The sequence below is a fragment of the Balearica regulorum genome, chromosome 1 (assembly GCF_011004875.1).
Source record: "Balearica regulorum gibbericeps isolate bBalReg1 chromosome 1, bBalReg1.pri, whole genome shotgun sequence".
Classification (NCBI taxonomy): domain Eukaryota; kingdom Metazoa; phylum Chordata; class Aves; order Gruiformes; family Gruidae; genus Balearica; species Balearica regulorum.
The window spans coordinates 207,923,379-207,942,527 of NC_046184.1; the positions used below are offsets into that span (position 1 = coordinate 207,923,379).

Below are 19,149 nucleotides of genomic sequence, written 5' to 3' on the forward strand. Positions count from 1 at the left end.
CAGTTAAAGCAAGTTTCAAATAAAGGATTCATGGGCCTCCAAGCTTACAAATTAGGCAAAGTAACACTCAGAGCATTAGCAAAGACTTTGTATTCAAAATGGCAAGTGAAAGGCCTGGAGAAATACAATCAAATCAAAGTGGGACAAAACCTAATGCAGGAAGTCTCTCCAAAGCTGTTTTTAATGTTGCCCATCACAAATACCTTTGGTTTAGGCACAAATGTACTGGAGTGAAAACTGGATAAATGCCAGGAGCTGCTTTAGAGACATTTGAAGCTGGAAGAATCTGCTTGGCTAATTGCTTGGTCTGGGCACAGTGTTGTAGTACAACCTATTAAGTGCCTGAATTGCTTAAACTCAGGTTACGCTTTTGTACGGGTTTTGAAAACCTATTTTGATTTAATATTGCTTTCAATAGTGTTACCACACAGCTTTATTTGCTACTTCCTGACAAGTTTTTCTCTCTCCCAAACCCCAACCTTAATGTAAAAATGCAAACAGTTTCCCTACTGACCTCAGTGGCCTGTTATTTATACTTTAGCGTGCCCCTTGTGTTACGTTAAAATGGGGGAAAAAGGTCTTTGTTTCACAGGCAAGGCAGTGCTGAGATTGCTGGATGGGACAGAAAAAAATCAAGGATTGGGTTGGTTGTAGTTTGGAGGAAACATTCAACTGACCAAAAGTGAAAAATTGAATTGAAACACCATGTCTTCTTGTCCGTTCTAGAAGAATCCACAACCCAGAACCTCTTCTGGTGGGCTCTAACATCTTATCTACATTTTGGCCACGGTCCGCTAAGAAGAGCTTTTCACTCTTCAGTTAAAAGAACCACCCTCACTCAGGGTGATTGATCAGCTCCTCTTGGTTAAGAAACAATCTTACAAAGAAAAGGTGTTCTCTGAAAGGTGACACCAAGTTTGGTATCCTGAAACTCGCAGCTAAACACCAATCCTGAGAGAAGGAGAAATAAAAGTCCACATCCTTCTGCAAGGAGAGACAGAAAGGGACAATGAGCAGTGGCTTCTCCTGTCTGCTCTTCCAGCCCAGTTGGCTCCAGCCGAAGGTATTACAAGCAACCATGTATTGATCTACAAAAACTTTTCAGAAGGAGCTGCCTGTTCCTCTCTGAGTGTCCACTCTACTGGGAAAGTGAGATGGTTTTGCAATAAGTGAAACTGAGGCACTTTTTGCCTCCTAGCTTGGAAACATCAGCCTTCACACTTTAAAGCATCTTTTTTATAGCAGTTAGGATGATGAAAAAGAAGGTGGCAAGAAAATAAGCAAGAAGTAAAACTGTCTTTTTCATATAATACCATGACTCTAGGAGGCTGTTCTTAAAAAAAATAATTATCTGCTAGTACAACATTCTTGATAAAAGTGAAAAGTTGTCATCACTTAGATGATTGTTCCCCACTGTACTGTACTTCTGTGGGTATTTGAGTAAAACTCCACAGTATGCGCTACAGAGAAGTAAATAAATGCTATTCCTATGCTGTGCTTGGATGTAAAGGATCTGAGTCGTTCAGTAAAAAAAAGCCTTTGGGATAAACCTGACTCATGACCAAGAGAATCTCTAACGTTACACAGTCAGTCGAAATTGTGGCAGGAGTGTGCATTTCGGTGCCACTGCACTGATTTCTTGCTGGGACGTTCCTCTCTCTGCTCAAGGGAGGGCAAGAGGCCCTTGCGCAGCCCAAGGGAGGTGGTGGCGGTGGCGGGGAGCAGGGTGACTGCACGGAGCTGCTGTCCCGGCGCTCTCCAGCGCGTGGGGTGCAGAAGCCCCGTCCCCTCCCCAAGGCCAACAGCTCGTCTGGCAGCTGCAGGAATCGCGTTTCGCAGGGATTTAGAGCCAACGTGTGCCTTCAGCTTTAATAAATTACCGTGTGGCCTTGAGCAACGATGAATTAAGCTAAGGAAAAAACCCAAAAGCTCTCCCTGGCTAAGTCAGGAGACTTAGCCTTCCTAGAAGTTAATCAACGTGACAGAAGCGTTATACCCACACTCCAAACATATAAATCAAGAGAGTCACCATTTCTTCGTCTTTGCCCCACCACGGCCGTGCTGCGGGGATGGCTGGGGCTCAGCTGCATGGGCAGCACGGCAAGTGGCAGTGGCTCAACAACTCCTGGCACTTTGCTTCTCCCTTCGGAGACTAGTTTCCTTTTTACAATCCTGATGATGCCCAAACCAAACAGGCTTTCAGTGACAAAGGAAGTTTTTAATTTTTTTTTTTTTTTAAATATTCTTTACGTTCTTTTCACCTCTTTTCACAACAGCAAACTGCTAATACAACAGATGTGACTTTTAAATCAAAATTATTTCCTTCCTCTCGCGATAGTGAACCATGTGCGTAGTGAGGCATGAAGGAAGCAAACAGTTTATCGGAGTTTCAGGCGTGCAGGAACATTGCTGAAGAAACTTATGTGAGTCCCTGCCAGGGATCGTGTTACCGAAGCAAAAATCTTTGGCATTTTTACGCTGTATTTTACCACCTCCAACTGTGTAATAGACAAAAGGCCAGGAAGAGATAAAGGGAAACAGGTGGGGTAGAATAAAAAGCAAGACTGTTCCATTTGGCACGGCAATGATCAGCTGCTTCATAATAAACCATCGCACTTTGGGAGGGGCTTTATATTATTTTATTGTTATACAAGTGGATGAATTTATACTTCTGCTTTCCCCCCTCTTCCTCTTCTGCCATATCTCCTTGCAGCTATAGTTAAAAATGCAGGTGGTACTATATACAGGAGGCAAAATACTTCCAATGTCATTTTATCAAAACTTAGAACAAGGCCACTGAGAGCCATCAGCAGATGCTTTTTTTGACTCTTTCTATGACATATTTTACTTAGCCTATCAGTTCGGGTTTTTTATTATTGTTCTAAAAGGAAATAAAGATGAATAAGGTCACCAAAGGCTCCAAAGTACAGTCAAAAATACAGTATGAAAGTTTTGTAAAAGGGAGAGATAATTAGGCAGGCCATAATTCTGGCAGCTTTGAGATAATGATCGCTTTTAAAACCTCTATTGCGACGACCAAAAGAAACACATTCTTAGATGTTGTCTGGGCCACAATTAAATACTTAAACAGTTTCCACATGGAGAGAAGGCGGTGGAGGAAAGAAGGGTCTGTACCCACCGATGATTATCTAATGCTATACTATTGCAATCTTCAATGACTATTTTCTGTTTTTAAATAGGTCACATCACTCTTGCAAGGAATGCTCAGGCTTCTTTTAGAATGCAACAGCTTTACCAAAATATGTTTTTACCATATGTTTGAATTAAAAATGTAGGGGTTTCATCAAAATAGGTTTTGAGGACTGTCATAGGGGCCGATTTATTAAATCAAAAGCAGAAAAAACAATAAACATAATATCTATGGAAGAGAAATTACTTGTATCCAGCATGTTTGAAATTCCCTGTGCTTTTTAATATTTGTCTGGCTGAAATGTTCACAAGAAAAAAAAATGCAGTGTTAGGGATTCAACACCACATTTCTGAAATGTGGATTGAGAGTGTTGTCAAGATTAGAAAACAACGGAAAACAAAAAGCTACTCAAGGGCTGAAGAAAATGCCTTATGGAAAGGGAACGTAAAGAGGTCAGTCATTCTCCTTCACTTGTCTACCAGAAGACTGGGAGGTGATTAGACTATTCTGAGTAAGTGCCTTCCTGGGGAGAAAATACAGGTTTTTAAAGAGCTCTTTAATCGAGCAGAGAAAGGCATAACAGGGAATACAGGCCAGATAAAATCAAGTCAAAAATGAGGGATGTTTTTGCCAGAGATGCAATTAATTACTGAAACTAACAGGGAAAATAGCAGATTTCCTACCACGTAACTTACTATCAACTGATGTTTTCTCATCAAGAGTGGATTATCAGGAGAAATTATCAGATAGGGATACTCAGAGATTTTAGGGCTGTTTATAAACAGGAATTCAGATTGAGAAAGCGCTCAATGATTTAACAGTCTCTTAGGAAAGTTGATGGTGTGACTCAGTGAATACAGATTTACATCTGAACCATTTGAGCAACAAGACAAGGTAAAACAGAAGCATCTGGGTATGCATGCATATATGTAAACATAAAAAAATATTCAGGCCTTCCTTCTGCATTATAAAGAAGCAAATAAAATCCCAAACCTATCTTTTCATTTCCTCTATAAACCACATTTAATCTGGGATTTGAGGCTGCACACAGGTGTCCTCTACCAGTACGTATTTTTCCCTATGTGTTAAATAATACCCAGGCTATAGGCACACTTTACACTTGTGCAGTCATTCAGATGGAGGATTTCAGGCTCTAGCTAATCCATACCCCACAACTCCACCTCGTATTGAAGGACTTTCCTCTTTGGAGTCTCCCGGATGCCACCTGGACCCCAGAGTCCCTGTCCCTGTGCCATGACCCTGACCATGTCCAATCTCCAGACTGGTTCCCACCGAACAGATACCCAGGGTCTACGTCGGGGTGTCTCCAACAAGGATGTGTCAAAGCCAGCGTTATCCCAGCCCTTCACATTTATCTGACCTGACTTTTTAATTGCTGAAAGGCACTGACCCTGATAAGCAAGACTGGTTTTAAAGGGTTCGCTGAGGCTGTTCCCCAGAAGACAATGTAATCACAGGCAATGACGCTAAAGAAGAGATTCTTTGAATTTTAAGTTTCGCCTCTGAACAATTTCTTGTCTGCACAATTGATCCTGTATCCCACATTTGGGTCTTGGGAGGATGAGAGGTATAAACTCCATTTAATACAATCAATAGCAATATTCCCCAACATCACAGAAGCACTATTGTATTTTGGACCATTACAGGGTGATACAATTGTCAAAATCTAAGCTTTGCTGCCTGTGATAGGGACTCCCTCAGCTTGAGAAAGGCGAATTACTTTCGTGTGAGCCCGAAGAGGACAAAAGCAGAAATAACCCTTTGAAACCTTCAACAGCCGATTCTTTACAACCAGATGGAAAGGCTCTGAAAAACATCTCCTCCATTAGTTAACGGTGGTCTCAAAGGATGAGGTTTTATTGGAATGGCAAAATTATTAATTTTTATAGCATATACATTCCACTAACAAATGAAAAGCTTGCCAAGAAAGGAATGTGATATTCTACCTGAGTCGTGGCAATGTTTGTTCCATCGGTGACCTCCACAGTCATATTATATATTGACCTCTGCTCTGCATCCAAGGGCTTTGCAATGACAATAGTGCCCACTCCCTTCTCCGCGTCGAAAGAACTATCGTAATTCCCTCCTAATTGTTGCACAAAAATACAATTAAATTAGCCATCTCTGGAAAATTCCCATTGAAAATGTTCCTAGAAGTGGGCATATCTGTTTATTGGCATCCATCTTAACGGCTTGCCTTAGCATACACAGTACATCTACTGATACTTCTTTGTTCATAACTCATTTATATTTCAAAGCACAGTTTGTATATTGGAAAGCAGATATCATTAAAATGCACTGCAAGAAAAAAAATCTAGCAGTATATTTAAGCAAACCATAGCCGAGTCTATAAAAAGAATCAAATGGCTATAAGCCCATAAGACGTGTGCCCTTGTAGTTTGGATAATGAACAAGCACAATTATCTTTTTGTATACAAGTCATTCTAAGAGGGTTTTATTCTGCAAATTTTATTTTCAGGAGATTCTCACTGATGCTCGTGGGTGCAAAGAACATCAACTGAGTCTTTAAAAATTACATTTATAATCAATTTAAAAAATGCAAATAGAGATTTGTTATGTTAATTTCAAGGACAATGATAATTACTGGCAGCAAAGGTCAAATTTTACTAGTCTTTTAGGAATTATTCAAATAGATCTGACAGGATACACATCACAAATTCCTTTCCATTAAAAAAAACGTCACAAAGCACTGTTCTGAAACTAATATCCCCTTATCCTGTCACACACTGAATGATGCAGCAGTGGGAAAACTCTCCTGCATCTCAGGTGAAAGAAAAAAAAAGAAAAAAGAAAAAAAATCTATTAAAAAGTAAGAAAAAGCCATAAATAATTTGAGATTAAAGGGTTACAGGATTTCTCAGCCACAGCTATAGTTTATAAATTAGAACCACTCATTATGTTCGAATGTAAAGCACATACTCCCTGCTGCTAAGCTGCTTCATACTCACTCATCTATAAAGTGGAATTTATTATGAGTTGAGTCTGAAATTTTTGGAGACTGAGGACAGGGAAAGGCGGAACACAACACTGCTGACAAACGAACTTTTAAGGTATATTCATCACATAGCAATGCAATGCCACTAGTTACAGTCTCTGACAACCCAGTTCTACAAAGCGGAAAAGGCTTTCAGACCCCAGTGGTTATAAAACTTCTGTAAGAGCTGCTCAGATCTCTTGAGATCAGATCCACAGGTAGAAAAACATCCACTCTTTGGACTCAGCTCTTGTGCAATATATATATCTAAAGATATATATTTGAATGGCTGGTGTATTATCACAAAATGGCTCTCATTTTAGGACTGGGGACAGAGAAGAAAAGAGAGTCTTCCTTGCTCTGCCATCAAGTCTTGCATCTGCATGGTTTGCTGAGCAACAACTGGCACAACTCTCAGAAAGTCATGCATTTAGTGAGAGGAAAAAGGTTTTGGCATTCCAAGAAGTCGAAGATTAGGACTCACAGCAAAATCGCAGCCCCTGAATTCCTTAATGCGAAGAAACCCTCACTTCTCTCTACCTCTTGCACAAAGAGGCTATTGCAACGAAAGCGTAAGCTGGAAGAAGCACTGCTCTGTCCGTATCTGCCTTCGAGGCCATTCGGGGGTGGGTAGAAGAAAGGGGAAGGAGGAATAAGAGTGCAGGTGACTTGTGCAAAGGAAGGGCACAATTGGTGAACTTCTGCCCACTGAAATGATCCAAACGTAGTCATTTCAGATGTGCCATCAGATTTCCCTTGGCTGAATATATGTATATACATATATACAGCTCTAAGCCTAACAGATGCAGTTGTGGTTTTCCAGGCAAACACTGACACTGGGTCTGCTATGATTTATGGTGGATAACAACACTACTTATTCCCTAACTTCCTTGTGCAAGCCCAAATTGATGATTTTTCTGAACTGATATATATACATGTTTAACACTATTTGACACTAGAAAAAAACCCATAATTGTCCTTGCCATTTAAGCAATAGCAAGGTATTTGGACATTGATCATACCTTCAGTGTTTGGGGTTTTTTTAAAGTTAGTTTGGAAGAAAAAAGATGCCGTCTCCCAATTAATGTTTTAAATTGATTCACTTGTGAAAAATCGGACCATGAAAACCGATTCTGAAAAAAAGCCTCCTTTGAAGAAAAGAGTATGCAAGGAAATCTCAGCTGAAATGAAGCTAGCCTTGGGACAGTAGGCACTTTACAAAGAGAATGTTTCATACTGATAACCATGAAAACAAAATGAAAGCCTATACTTCAGGATGCTTAATAACCATCTTAATGAGCAATCAAAAAATTATATGCTATCAACTGGCACACACTTCCAAAGAAATCCTGCCTTTAAAACTTCCAAGAAGCAACATGGAAGGATTAGCCATAAATGTTTCAAATGCCCTTCCTCTGTTGGCTTAGAGCTGGGCTTGCAGGGCACTACATACTGTATTGCAAATACCTTGACTTCTTCAAGCCATTTTCATTATGTGGAGTAAATTCTTCCCCTAAAATAAGAACTGAATTTATCATTTGAGTTTTTTATATGTTATTCACATCTTCCAAAATGGTCTAGTGACAAACAAATAAATCTTGGTTGCTAGCCACCCTAGCCTAGCCTACGCTTGTAACTAACCAGGCAATGCACTTTATTTTACTTTGATTCATTTTCTATTAAAGAAGGCAGAAACTGCATCAAACACTGAGACAGAGATGGATCAGAGAACATCCTGCTGTGAGATTTGTGATCATAATCTCTTTTGGAGTGAAATCCTGATTTATTCCTGATTCGGTCTGGTACATTGTAACAGACCATGGTCAGATGTTGAAAATGAAGAACCGCTCAGATGGCTGAACTTCTGGGAATATTGCCTGAGATACTGGGTCCTGCCTCTCATCTGGAGGACTAGAGGCAGTCTGGAAATGCTTTGTACTGCTCCTCAGCCTTCATATACCCTCAAAGCAGGTCCTTATATGATGAATGGTTCTGAAGTTGCACTTAAACACTGAAGAATAATTAATGAATTAGGTATAAATGCTAAACTCTTAAGAGTCTCATAAACATATTAACTCTATGAAGGCCTACTATGAAGCACCCAGAGAAGCACCCAACACAATTATCTTTAAAAGACGGGTGCTGGAGGGTCACGGAGAGAGAGAGAACACTCTTGTGTAAAAACAAACAACACTCTTCTCTTAAAAACCTGCAGCTGAACTATTCTGGGAACTCCACATGAAACCACTTCCTTCTGAAGGTGCTCATGTTGAGGTCGGAGGGCTGAGCCCATAGGAGGTGACAGCTGAGGTGTCAGCTTCACATGTTTCTGGGGTACTTGAAGCTGGTTCTTGAAAGCATGCTGCTGGGTGACTACCAACCCTTTTGAAGCAAGCTCATCTGCAGTGCTGTAAGCTCCTGCAGTACCAGTTTTACCAACATTACTATCAGCCATTTAACATTTTCTTTGATCACAATCTTAGGATGAAAGGGGGCTAAGGATGATGAAATTTTGTTCAGCTGCTCAGTTTTATTAATGTGAATTTTTATTACTTATTCCATTTTCCAACATATGGCACACGCTTTCCTTTTTATTGTCTACTAAAACCTGCTTTCAGATACAAGATATGTAGAAGCTGTCTTTTCTAATGTGCTTGCAATTGCATTAGGAAAGAAATACTTCAAATGAAGATAATACATTGTGAGTTCCTTGGGCACTTTGGGAAAATCAGCGATAAAGAAGGCAAGATGATTGAACTGGCAAGCTGGCTAGACAGGTTGTCCTGAGAAAGCATTTTAACACTGAATGACCTCAGAGAGATGTGGATTAGCCGTTGTTTGTAATACCATTGCAGGCTAAGATGTAATGCTGATACATCTTCAAAACAGATTAAAGACTTCCCTTAAAATACTCTGATTAAACCAAAGCACTTAGAATGGGATTTCAAAGTCCACATTTACTTGCAGTGCCATCTTTGGATGAGAAGACTTATCATGTAAATTCATCCAGAAAGTGCTTTTTCTCTCTATTTACCTGTTAAGATTCCCAAAGACACTGAGCACAGATAGTTATGTGTACACTTTGGACACCTAAATTTAAGTGAGATGATTTCCACCCTTACTTTCTTGGAGATTGATCTTAATGCTCTTGCATAAGCCCTGGAAGCATTATATTTCTACAACTAGAAATTGTTTTATGTTACCTGAAAGCATGTTATAGTTTATATAGGATTTTCCACTATAACTTTAGCTAGTTCCAGCTGGTATCAAACTCAGGATAGCTGTAGAAACAGCCCCTGGTACAAAAGATCTTATTAGTTGGGCCTCACTACAGCTTTGTGAGACCCTTCTAGCACAGCCCTAATTTTCAATTTAACAGATGGTATAGTATGGTCAAGAAGGAGATCTCAGGAAATTGAACCAAGGCACCTCTGAGCCAACAGACTATATGTTGTGTTCTTGGTGTAGAGTAGCCTTGGTTATGTATTCTGGCTGAATCTGGAGTATTACCTTGGTTCTTAGCTTGTTTCTTGGCTTCATAGTCACTATGAACATATTTTTCTTCTGACGAAAGTCCCATGTGCTTTGGAAAGAATTAATTTTCCTTTTAACAAAAAAGATAGTTTAAAAAAAAAAAGCAGTGAACCTTACATGACTAATGGTAGAGGATCTTCTGATGTAAAGCTTACCACTTATTTAGTGTAACGGACAGGCCAAGGAAAACTTCCTGAACTGTTAAAAGGGGTTTCTAGAGATCAGCTGGAAAATTTGCCTAAGGCAAGATACAACAGATGCAGATCTCGCATTGTCACTGAATGTGGGTTCTGCAACTCTGTCCCTTTTGAATTCCAGTGTGGTTGTTTTGTTGTTGTTGTGTTTTTTCTAGTTTTTTTTTTGTAGGTCTTTCCCTAGATGAGGTTCCTTTCTGGGAAGATGCCGAGCCTCCCTACGTTCCTATCAGCTGCTAATATGCAGTTTAAGGCAAGATTATGCTGCTGTGAGAAATCATTTTCTCCTTTGAGAAGAAAACATGTCAGCAAACTTGGAGGACTTGTAGGCAAATGAGTCCCATGTGAAGGCCTTTCTCCTTCTTTTCCAGTGGAACAATCCAGAAGAGTGGGATTGAATATACCCCTCAGAAATATCTGATGACTGTGGAGAATCAGCCTTGTTCAGTCTTAGATGTAAAGATGGATCACACTGAACTCTGGAGGACATCCCCAAACCAAATACAGCTAAAACCTGGCAAGAGTCTTCCTTCACTAGTAGACATCAAAGAGCACACATGGTCCATGTCCAAACTTAATAAAGCCAGGATATATTGAGATCTTAACACAAGTCTCACATGGTCTACCATGCCATGGTAGAGAAGTGGAGAAGAAGAGAAATACAGGATATGATCTAATTTAGAGAATAATACTCTAAAGCACATTTTTTCAGGGAAGAGAGGATTCTTACTTGTCTTGCCCCAAAGTAAACTAACACCACCAAGGACAGTGATGATAGATTGGGCCAATTTCTACAATTCTTGCATTGCTCAGAGCAGAGAATAAGAAGAAAATGCAGAAAACTATTCACCCTGAAATTCAAGAGTGAGTCTGAAGTATCTCTAGGATTTTCAGGAAAAGAAGCAGAGTCAAAATTTCCAATTTTTCTGTTTTCAAAAAAGATGAAATAAACTTAGTAACTGGCTCAAGAAACACAAATTCAACTACAGATTATTGTTAATCATAACATAATAAATGTTAGTAACATAACATGCAAATATTTATTCTCTTATATACTATATCATGCTAAGAAGAAAATAATGCAGACTGAATTTTCAGATAAAACTATTGTAAGAAGAGGCAAAGGCTTGGGTTTGCTGCTAAGAAGCCGAAGGTAAGGGCATAAAAAGCAGAAAAGAAATCAGAAAGGCATTTTAGCTAGTTCTCGGAGAAGATAATTCAAAGGAGGCTGGGGAGCTACATGTTTTCGACATCAACAAAAAATTTCAGCACTGTGAAATAAATGGACAATTAATTAAAATGAATATATCTTAAAATTATTGACATTTAAGCACCCTTGATAATAAGTTCTGATGTGCTTTTAAAGTTTGGCTGCTTTTATAAAGGCATAGACTGGGGAAAGAAGGAAAGGCAGAGGGAGGCCTGTTTGGAGAATCAGAGAGATGTTGTGCGACATGCTACTTAAGCAAAAACTAGCACCATGCAGCTTAGCTCCAGTGTCAAAGTAGTCATCACACCATTCCCACCACTAACAAAGGAAGAGACAGAGAGGGCTCAATTTACCTGGGAGAAATAAAGAGCTCTGACTTATTCTGGAGTTCCCATTGAAAAATAGTTTCTCATAAATGGCTGAAGAAATTTAACATAACTGAAACAACCTACATTCATGTCTTTCACATTGTGGGATCTCCATGAACTGAGAATGGTGTTGAATGCAGTCTGAAAACAGAAACCAGGTGACATCGCAACCATTCCCAATTGAACAAACAAACAAAAAACCAGGCAAGCATCCTGTTCCTCTCTAGTCCATCGGGGGAAGATGATCTCCCTACCTGCAAGGCACCTTCCTCTCTTGGAGCTGATTAACTCAAGAACTTAAACAGTTATTTACAGTGTATATAATTTAGCTGCAAATTAGATGCTGAAGTTAGGCAGACAGAATACTACATAGCCAAACTTCAACCTCGCTCTTTTTTTTTTAGCTGGGAGAAAGTGCATGTTATGCATTAAAAAAGAGGTCCTCTGGAATTCCAATGCCCATTTAGTTTGAAAAGGTCATAAACATAAAGGTCAACCTGCAAACTCTGTATTAAACCATGCCTCTACATAAGCCTTCAGGGCTTTTGTTGACCTTACTGTGAACTGTGCACGGAGGTCCAAAATCACAAAATACCAGATGGAGCAGGATCAGGTCTAGGTTTTACAGCAGCAAAAACCCCACCTCTTGCATCAGCAGTCCCATACAGCTTTTCATCACAAAAACTAACTTCTACTAATAACCAATGTCTTTCATTGGGCTTTTCAGCACTAGACCTCAACGTTCTCCCAAAAGGAAACTATCAACATCTTTTTCACATGATGATGTTGAGGAACAAGGAGAAAAAGTGGTTTTGATACTGGCACTGACTAAGGCATCAAAGATAATCTAAATATACAGTATTCTGTCTATAAACCTCTTGGGGTGGGTTTTGTTTTTGCACCTTGTATGTAGAGTGTCCAGAACAACAAGGTCTTCTGTGTGCCTGGGACTGTTGGCTATTCCTGTTGTAGAAATGGGTGCTGTTGCTAGTGCTATTATTTATAACAGCAGTAATATTTAATGACAGCCTTCATCTGGTAACAGTACCAAACTGGATGGTCAGGGTTACCGATTTCTCATTAAGTCTAGGGAAGCTCTGTCTCCATGACCCTCTGCAGTGATGCAGCATCTTGCAGCATCAGGAGCTACAGCCTATAGGGAAACCATTAGAATTGTTTAAATAACAAAAATCTTCTAAACCATTTGAACTATTTTAGCCATAAAGGTCACATTAAATGACAAATTTAAGGCTTAAATTTCAAAATGCTCTCCCTATGATCTCTGTTTGGTAGGCAAAAATGAAATATTATTATAAGGTGTTGCTTGATTGCAAGCGACTCTAATAATGTAAAAGAACGCAGCGGAAGAGCGGGGACTTCTCTCAGTGCTTAACACAGGCAGCATTTTAATGAGAGTTTGTGAAATCGTCCAGGAAAGGACCAAAAGGCTGTGAAAGGCAGAGGAGTCCAGCAAAAGGTTCAAACGGGAAAAAAGTGTCAATAACATCAATAAAGATGGATTTCTCCTGGGAGGAAAGTTAGGGTCAGTGAGGAAGAGAAAGGGAATGTAAACATTAGCTAGTAAATTGCATGTAGCATACTGAAACAACCAAGGGAATAGGAGGAAAACTGCAGGAAACCTATGGTGTCCCTCCCCAGGGGCCAGCAGGAGCCCTAGAATATTATAATAGCTTTGGGTTCAATTTTAATGTGGTTGGTACATCAGAAACCGTGCTACAAATTCAAAGAGGAAATGTTGCTGCTTCTGTCTTTCATCTGCACAAATTGGCAATAAAAGGTGGATGAAAACGACTCTGACAGACCCTTTCTCTTGTGGTCCTTTTCCTTCCTGTTGGCTAAACCCATTCGCAAATAGCTATGCTGAAATGAGAGCCAGGCTCAATCCCTGTAAATAAAGACTGCTGATGCACCCTTTCCACTAAGTCTCCAGCAAAGGCTTTATTCTTTCTCTAATCTTTCATACAGTATTTGCTTTATAACCCTTCATTTAAATAACACCTCTTTGTGCAGACACAGTGTTTTACATCCAAAGGTATACAAACGTTACGCACAAGTATCTGCAATTACTAAGTAGCACAATAACTTTGCAGGGTTGTTGTGCTGCTGGGGAAAGTCTCATTTTGGAGATGTTAAATGACTTACTTATTTTAAATAACGTAACTGAATCAGCAGCAGAAGCAGGAAAACAATTTTTAGGAACACTGACTCCTGTTTCTCCACTGCAACCACGTGAGACCCTCTACTCCCTGTCTTTTGGGCAACTACATCCTTAGTGGGATTTCCCTGCGTTTTTAAGACCACTACTACGGCTTCTCCTCCTCTTTGCTAAGGATATTTCCCCCTCCCTATTTTTATAAGTAATTTTATGTAAGGCAATTTTGTGGTTGAAATCTCACATCAAAACACATTTCTCTTTTTTCAGCTTGCATTCAAGACATACTTTTGGTGGCTTCATTTGTAACCCATATGTTGATGCATCCCATTCTGTTTCACAGTTAAATGGATGGCACTGGACTGTGAAAAGTTTGAATTAATTATTTGTGATAAACTGTGGAAAATCCGTGAATAAAATGATAATAATTGGACACAAATACGGTAAAAGCTGTCATAGAAAGAAACGCAGCACATCCATGTGTCGCATTGCATCCTGTCACAGGCACTTATGAAAGTTGTAATATAAATTGTCTCAAAGAACTTGCAAAAATAAAAGGCAGCCTGGATAGTTGTATTTTAGCAAATGTGTTTGCACTAAGGGTACCTTCTGTTGAACAGTTCTGCCCACAAGCTGTCTGTAGAATATAGAACATCTCTCGAGCATGCTTGCCACCTTGAAGCAGGGCAGTCGGAAGCAGAAAAAAAAGAACAGAATGCAGAAAAAAAGGTGAAGAAAGAGAGAAATGAGGGACAGCAAGTCTAAGTACCATAAATACATTTAGAAATGAGATTAGCAAAGTATGACAATAGAATTTAAATGACAGACAACATTAAGATTGCAGTAAATAACATAGTATGAAAAAAAACAATTCAGCCATACAGCGCTCTTTATTCAGCTTAGCTAAGGAGTCATAACAAAAGCAGGAATATTATTATTATTATAACTATATTAAAATAGAATTTTCATTTCAGCATTACGAAAGTGGGTTTAATTGGGGGGTGGGGGGGGCACAGTTCACGGTTAGTTTTCTTGCTCTCAAAACCACACATCCATATGCTTTGCTTCTGAAGCTTCCTCCGTACGCCACTGCCTCCCAACTTACCGACAATATCAAACCAGAGAGGAATGTTAGATGGCTGCACAGAGACCACCCCAACGATTTCTGTCACTTTATCGCTTTCCATGATGGTGAAGTTGTAAAAGGGTTCATCGAAAGTCAGGGGCACGGGCGAGGGCGCAGGCTTTTTTATCCACTCAATATGCAGGCGTGCAGTTGAAGATTTTTGGGGCCGGCCATTGTCCACTGCTTTTATCTGGCAGGTACGAAGAAAAGAGGACTCAGACTGAGCATCACAGCTTGGCAGTTCAGACCTAATTCTATCGCATGACTATTCCGGCTTGGAAAATGGCCTTTTTAATCCTCTATGTAAAATCCCATGAAAAAAAGAGGGAGATAAGCACTTCTTTCTCAATTCTCATTTTTTTCCCATTACACTTTGACTTTTTACTGAAAAGACTGATTTCAAACTGAAATGTTTTGTTTTAGAAATACTGGTGCGAGGCCTCCTGGAGATGCAATTCAAGCGCTCCCCACACGGATCCTCCTCTCCAGAACCAGCTTCCCTCTCCGATTTCACCTTCCACCCAGCTCCCTCTTGCAGCAGCGCTGGGAGCTTTATAACGACCCTGTGGGACGTCGTGCACTTGTGACACATGCTCACCCAGACCATGTTTGATTGCTTTTAAATGGCAGCTGTGTTGCAGATAAGATTGATATTCCTTACATTGCCTTCTTGAGGCTCTTTAATTGAGTTAAATAAGTTTCAGATCATTTCCTCCATTCTCCAAAACAAATACAATTTAAATTTTTGCCATATTTATTTTCCTTGCTTTCTCATCTCTGTTGTGCTCATTAAGAGTTGCCCAGCTTGGTGCTAATTCTTTTTATTATAATGTCCTCTAGAGGGATGGTTACACTTGCTATTTTCCTGGCATGCTTTATGGTTTTAGCACAGAAAGGACAAGATGAGCAGCAATAAACACTGGGTATAAGGAAAGGGAGAATGTAGGTTACAAAATGGGTGCTTTGGTGGGCAACACCAATGTCAGTCAAAGGGTTTTTCTTTTAAAACTAAAGGAAATGTTTCTGGCTATATAGGACCACTGGTGTAAATATGCTGTTACTATGCTGGTTTAAATGGGAAATATTTTCCTGAAATACCATACTTTACTTCTTTCTCTGGAAATATGTTAAGTGGGTTTGGTGCTAACACTCCATCCAAGGCGGGCAGGCCCTTAGTGAAAAGATGCTGAGGGTGTGATGAGCAGTTTCAAGGTAGAAAACCTTCAGCTGTTGCATTATAATAAGGGCCAGATCCCAGACGTGACTTCCAGCTCGGCACAGGGAAAGGCAATCACTCACCCAAAGGGTGCTCTACACTGATTACTAGGTATTTCTCAGTATTTTGACATTTATTCATTTTCCTGTCAGTTTTCAACCCTACGAAGGTATCCCAACAGAGACCCATTACTGGAAGCGACATCGCTACCTTTACTACAGGCCAGAGCATGGACCTCTGACATGTTTCTGTCAACTCCTTAACTACGACTTACGGCCTTATTGCTGTAGATGAAGAGTGCACATTCAAGTCTTATATTACTTTGCATCAGCACCACCATCTTTTATTCTTTCTTTTTTTGACCTTGGTCAAACCATACAGGTCATAGTTTAAACACAGTCATATATCACTCTTTATACAAGTGGGCCTGTTTCTAAACCACACGGGCTCATATGTCAATGGAAGAGCACTTACTGTTAAGATGTCATAACTCCCTGCTGTGAACTGCTTTCTGGAAGAAACCATCCCTGTTTTGGGATCAATAAAAAATTTCCCATCATCATTTCCATCCACAATGCTGTAGGAGATTTCTGCATTAGGACCTTCGTCTTTGTCAAAAGCAAAAGCTCTGTAGATCGGCTCCCCTCTTTTCTTACGGTCCCTCTCTGGCAGCTTGATCTGATAGACTTTCTCTGGAAACTGAGGTTTGTTATCATTCTCATCCAGAACCTGGACCACCACCCAAACGGAGGACTGCTTGGGAGAGGTGCCCCCATCTGAGACGGTAACCTGAAAAACAACAGCAGCAGAGGCATTATTCTGAATGGGTACAGCAGGACTTCATAAATTGGAAAAAAACATAAAACATAAGGAAACACCCCTCCCTCCCCAAACCTAACCTGCAGTTTATATAGTCTCCTCTGTACACAAGACATGCTCACTATAGCAATGCTAGCGCCTAACTCAAATACGCCCACAATGGCAAATAAAAGAATCAGGAAGATTTTTTTTACTTTTGAGATGAACCTGGAATGGGGAACCTGAGGATTAGAAATCTATTTCTCAAAAGATAAAATCTTTTTATCTCAAATTCTGCAAGTTTATCTCAGAAGAGAGAACTAGAATTAACCCATTAAGCTGAATCCTTTCTTTTTTGCAAACATATTTTAAAATTTCTTCAGTCACACAATGAATTTGAAAGATGCATTTCTTCTTAAACACTAAAAGAATCTCTGTCACTTTTTTCCTATTAATTATTTGGAATTTCTTAAACAACAAAAGAATTTCTGTCAGTTCTTTTCATTCATTACCTGAGATTTGACAGCTCATTAATTCCAAAACTGCTTTATATGATTGTAAGGGGCAGAGAGAGGCAGGTAGCAAAAAAATTCTGCTGCATTGTGTAAAGAGTACACTGCGCTGCCAGAAACACGTAAGAAATAAAATCTTTGAGACAGAAGTTAATTAGTAATTTAGCTGAAACTTAAACAGAATTACTAATAATTTTCAGTCTGAAATACTGTGAAAATGAAATGATCCAAGATCAACAAGCACTCAAGAGATTTAATAATATGCCTTCAAAATGTAATCAATATGTTTCAAACTTCTCCCTCAATATTTCGATTGCATTTTTTAAAGAGAAAGAAATAAGGCAGAAAGTTACTTCTGTTTGCATGAAAGAAGTTCAAATTTCGCTTTCAGCTACACATGCTAACATACCAATTCCTACAGTAGCAATTTTTGATGATAATGAGCTAAGGTATTACACACCCTTCCCTGCTCACACCAATCATTGCACATTGATTGCTTTGCTGGTGAACTCCTCGATGCTTTATTTTTCCTTAAATGTTTCTGCGTTCACTTGCAAATCATAGAGTCCTGATGTCCAATCCTTAGGCAAAGCATAATTTTCTGGGAATAATATCCCTGGCCATTGTCCCCGCTTTGTGACAAGAAGTCTAAACTTATGGTAACCCCGATTTAGTACTGAGATCTGCAGAAAAGCCACAGCATTTTCTATAAGAAAGGTAAACAACCTCTTCCATTTCCTGTATTTAAGTGCACTTTTAAAACCTGATGCAGGTGAAGGAAGCAGACTGACAGCCTTAGGGACTGAAACCCCTTATTTACAGCAAAATAAATGGTATGGCAGTACATAGTGGCAACGTAAAATCCCCCAAATCAGCCCGTAACTCATTTGGAGAGTGGAGCCTGTCCTCCCAACGACACGTAGGCTGTCACCAGGGTTGGCAATTCTCACTTGTTGGGATCGCCGCCTCGTGACAGGGATGGCTGTCTGCTGAGAGCCGGACGGGGACCATCCCCGTGCCGCAACGCCACCAACGTGCCATCTGTCAGTCACCGGCGAGGGGGTGTGGGAAGAGGACCCGCAGCTCATTACCAGTGTACGCAGCCATCCAGTTCCCACTCACTACACTTTCCAAAATAGCATTTATAACACCGAAAGGCTGCACACATGGTGGCGAATCTGCCTTTCCACCCGGTGAGAGCAACACCGCCGGGGACCTCAGCCTCTCCACTTCACCGCTCCGGGAGAACTTCAGAGCTTCTGCAGCAAACAAAAAGCCAATTCTGCCAATTCTCCTGTTACAGACTTTCAGCAATAAATAACTTTTGTCCCACTTAGAGGCTGATCCCCTTTGTTTCTGTTCTGCTCCAGTTAAACTGGCTAAGCTCTCGGCAAGAGCACAGGTTAACAAAGAAAAACCTTTTTCAGGATTTCTGCTGACTCCACAGATAAAATAATCAATGATGCCAGACGGTACCGACTGTAGTATACAGAAACAGAGATGATGACACACTTATTTAAACACTGGTCAAAAATATCAACAAAATGGTTTTTTTGGGGGTAAATTTCTTAATGCATAGAAAGTACTAGCTAGGTTCAGGAAACTCTTGTTTTCTGCATAGAACATCGCTCAGCTTTCACAAAAAAAAAAGACGTTTTCTTCAACCTGCTAGCAGTCATCTATGAAAGAAAGTGTGGGGAGGACATAAAAGGTTTACAACTAATAATGATAAAATAATCTCTGCAAACCACAGTGGTATAAAGAGTCAAGTGACTATGATGACAAGCCTACTTAAGTCAAGAGTCTGCTCAAGAAGCTAAGCTGTCCTCCTGCCTTACCACTACACAGTCT

General features: G+C 40.0%; 1 protein-coding gene across 1 annotated transcript in view; it reads right to left on the reverse strand.

The window, feature by feature from the left end:
* The window catches only part of FAT3 (FAT atypical cadherin 3), a 353,905-nt gene that overhangs the window by 95,072 nt on the left and 239,684 nt on the right, over nt 1-19,149 (reverse strand). The window contains 4 exon segments of the mRNA XM_075742391.1: nt 5,119-5,258; nt 14,253-14,321; nt 14,752-14,962; nt 16,463-16,777. Of these exon segments, the coding sequence (XP_075598506.1) occupies nt 5,119-5,258; nt 14,253-14,321; nt 14,752-14,962; nt 16,463-16,777 (735 nt within the window).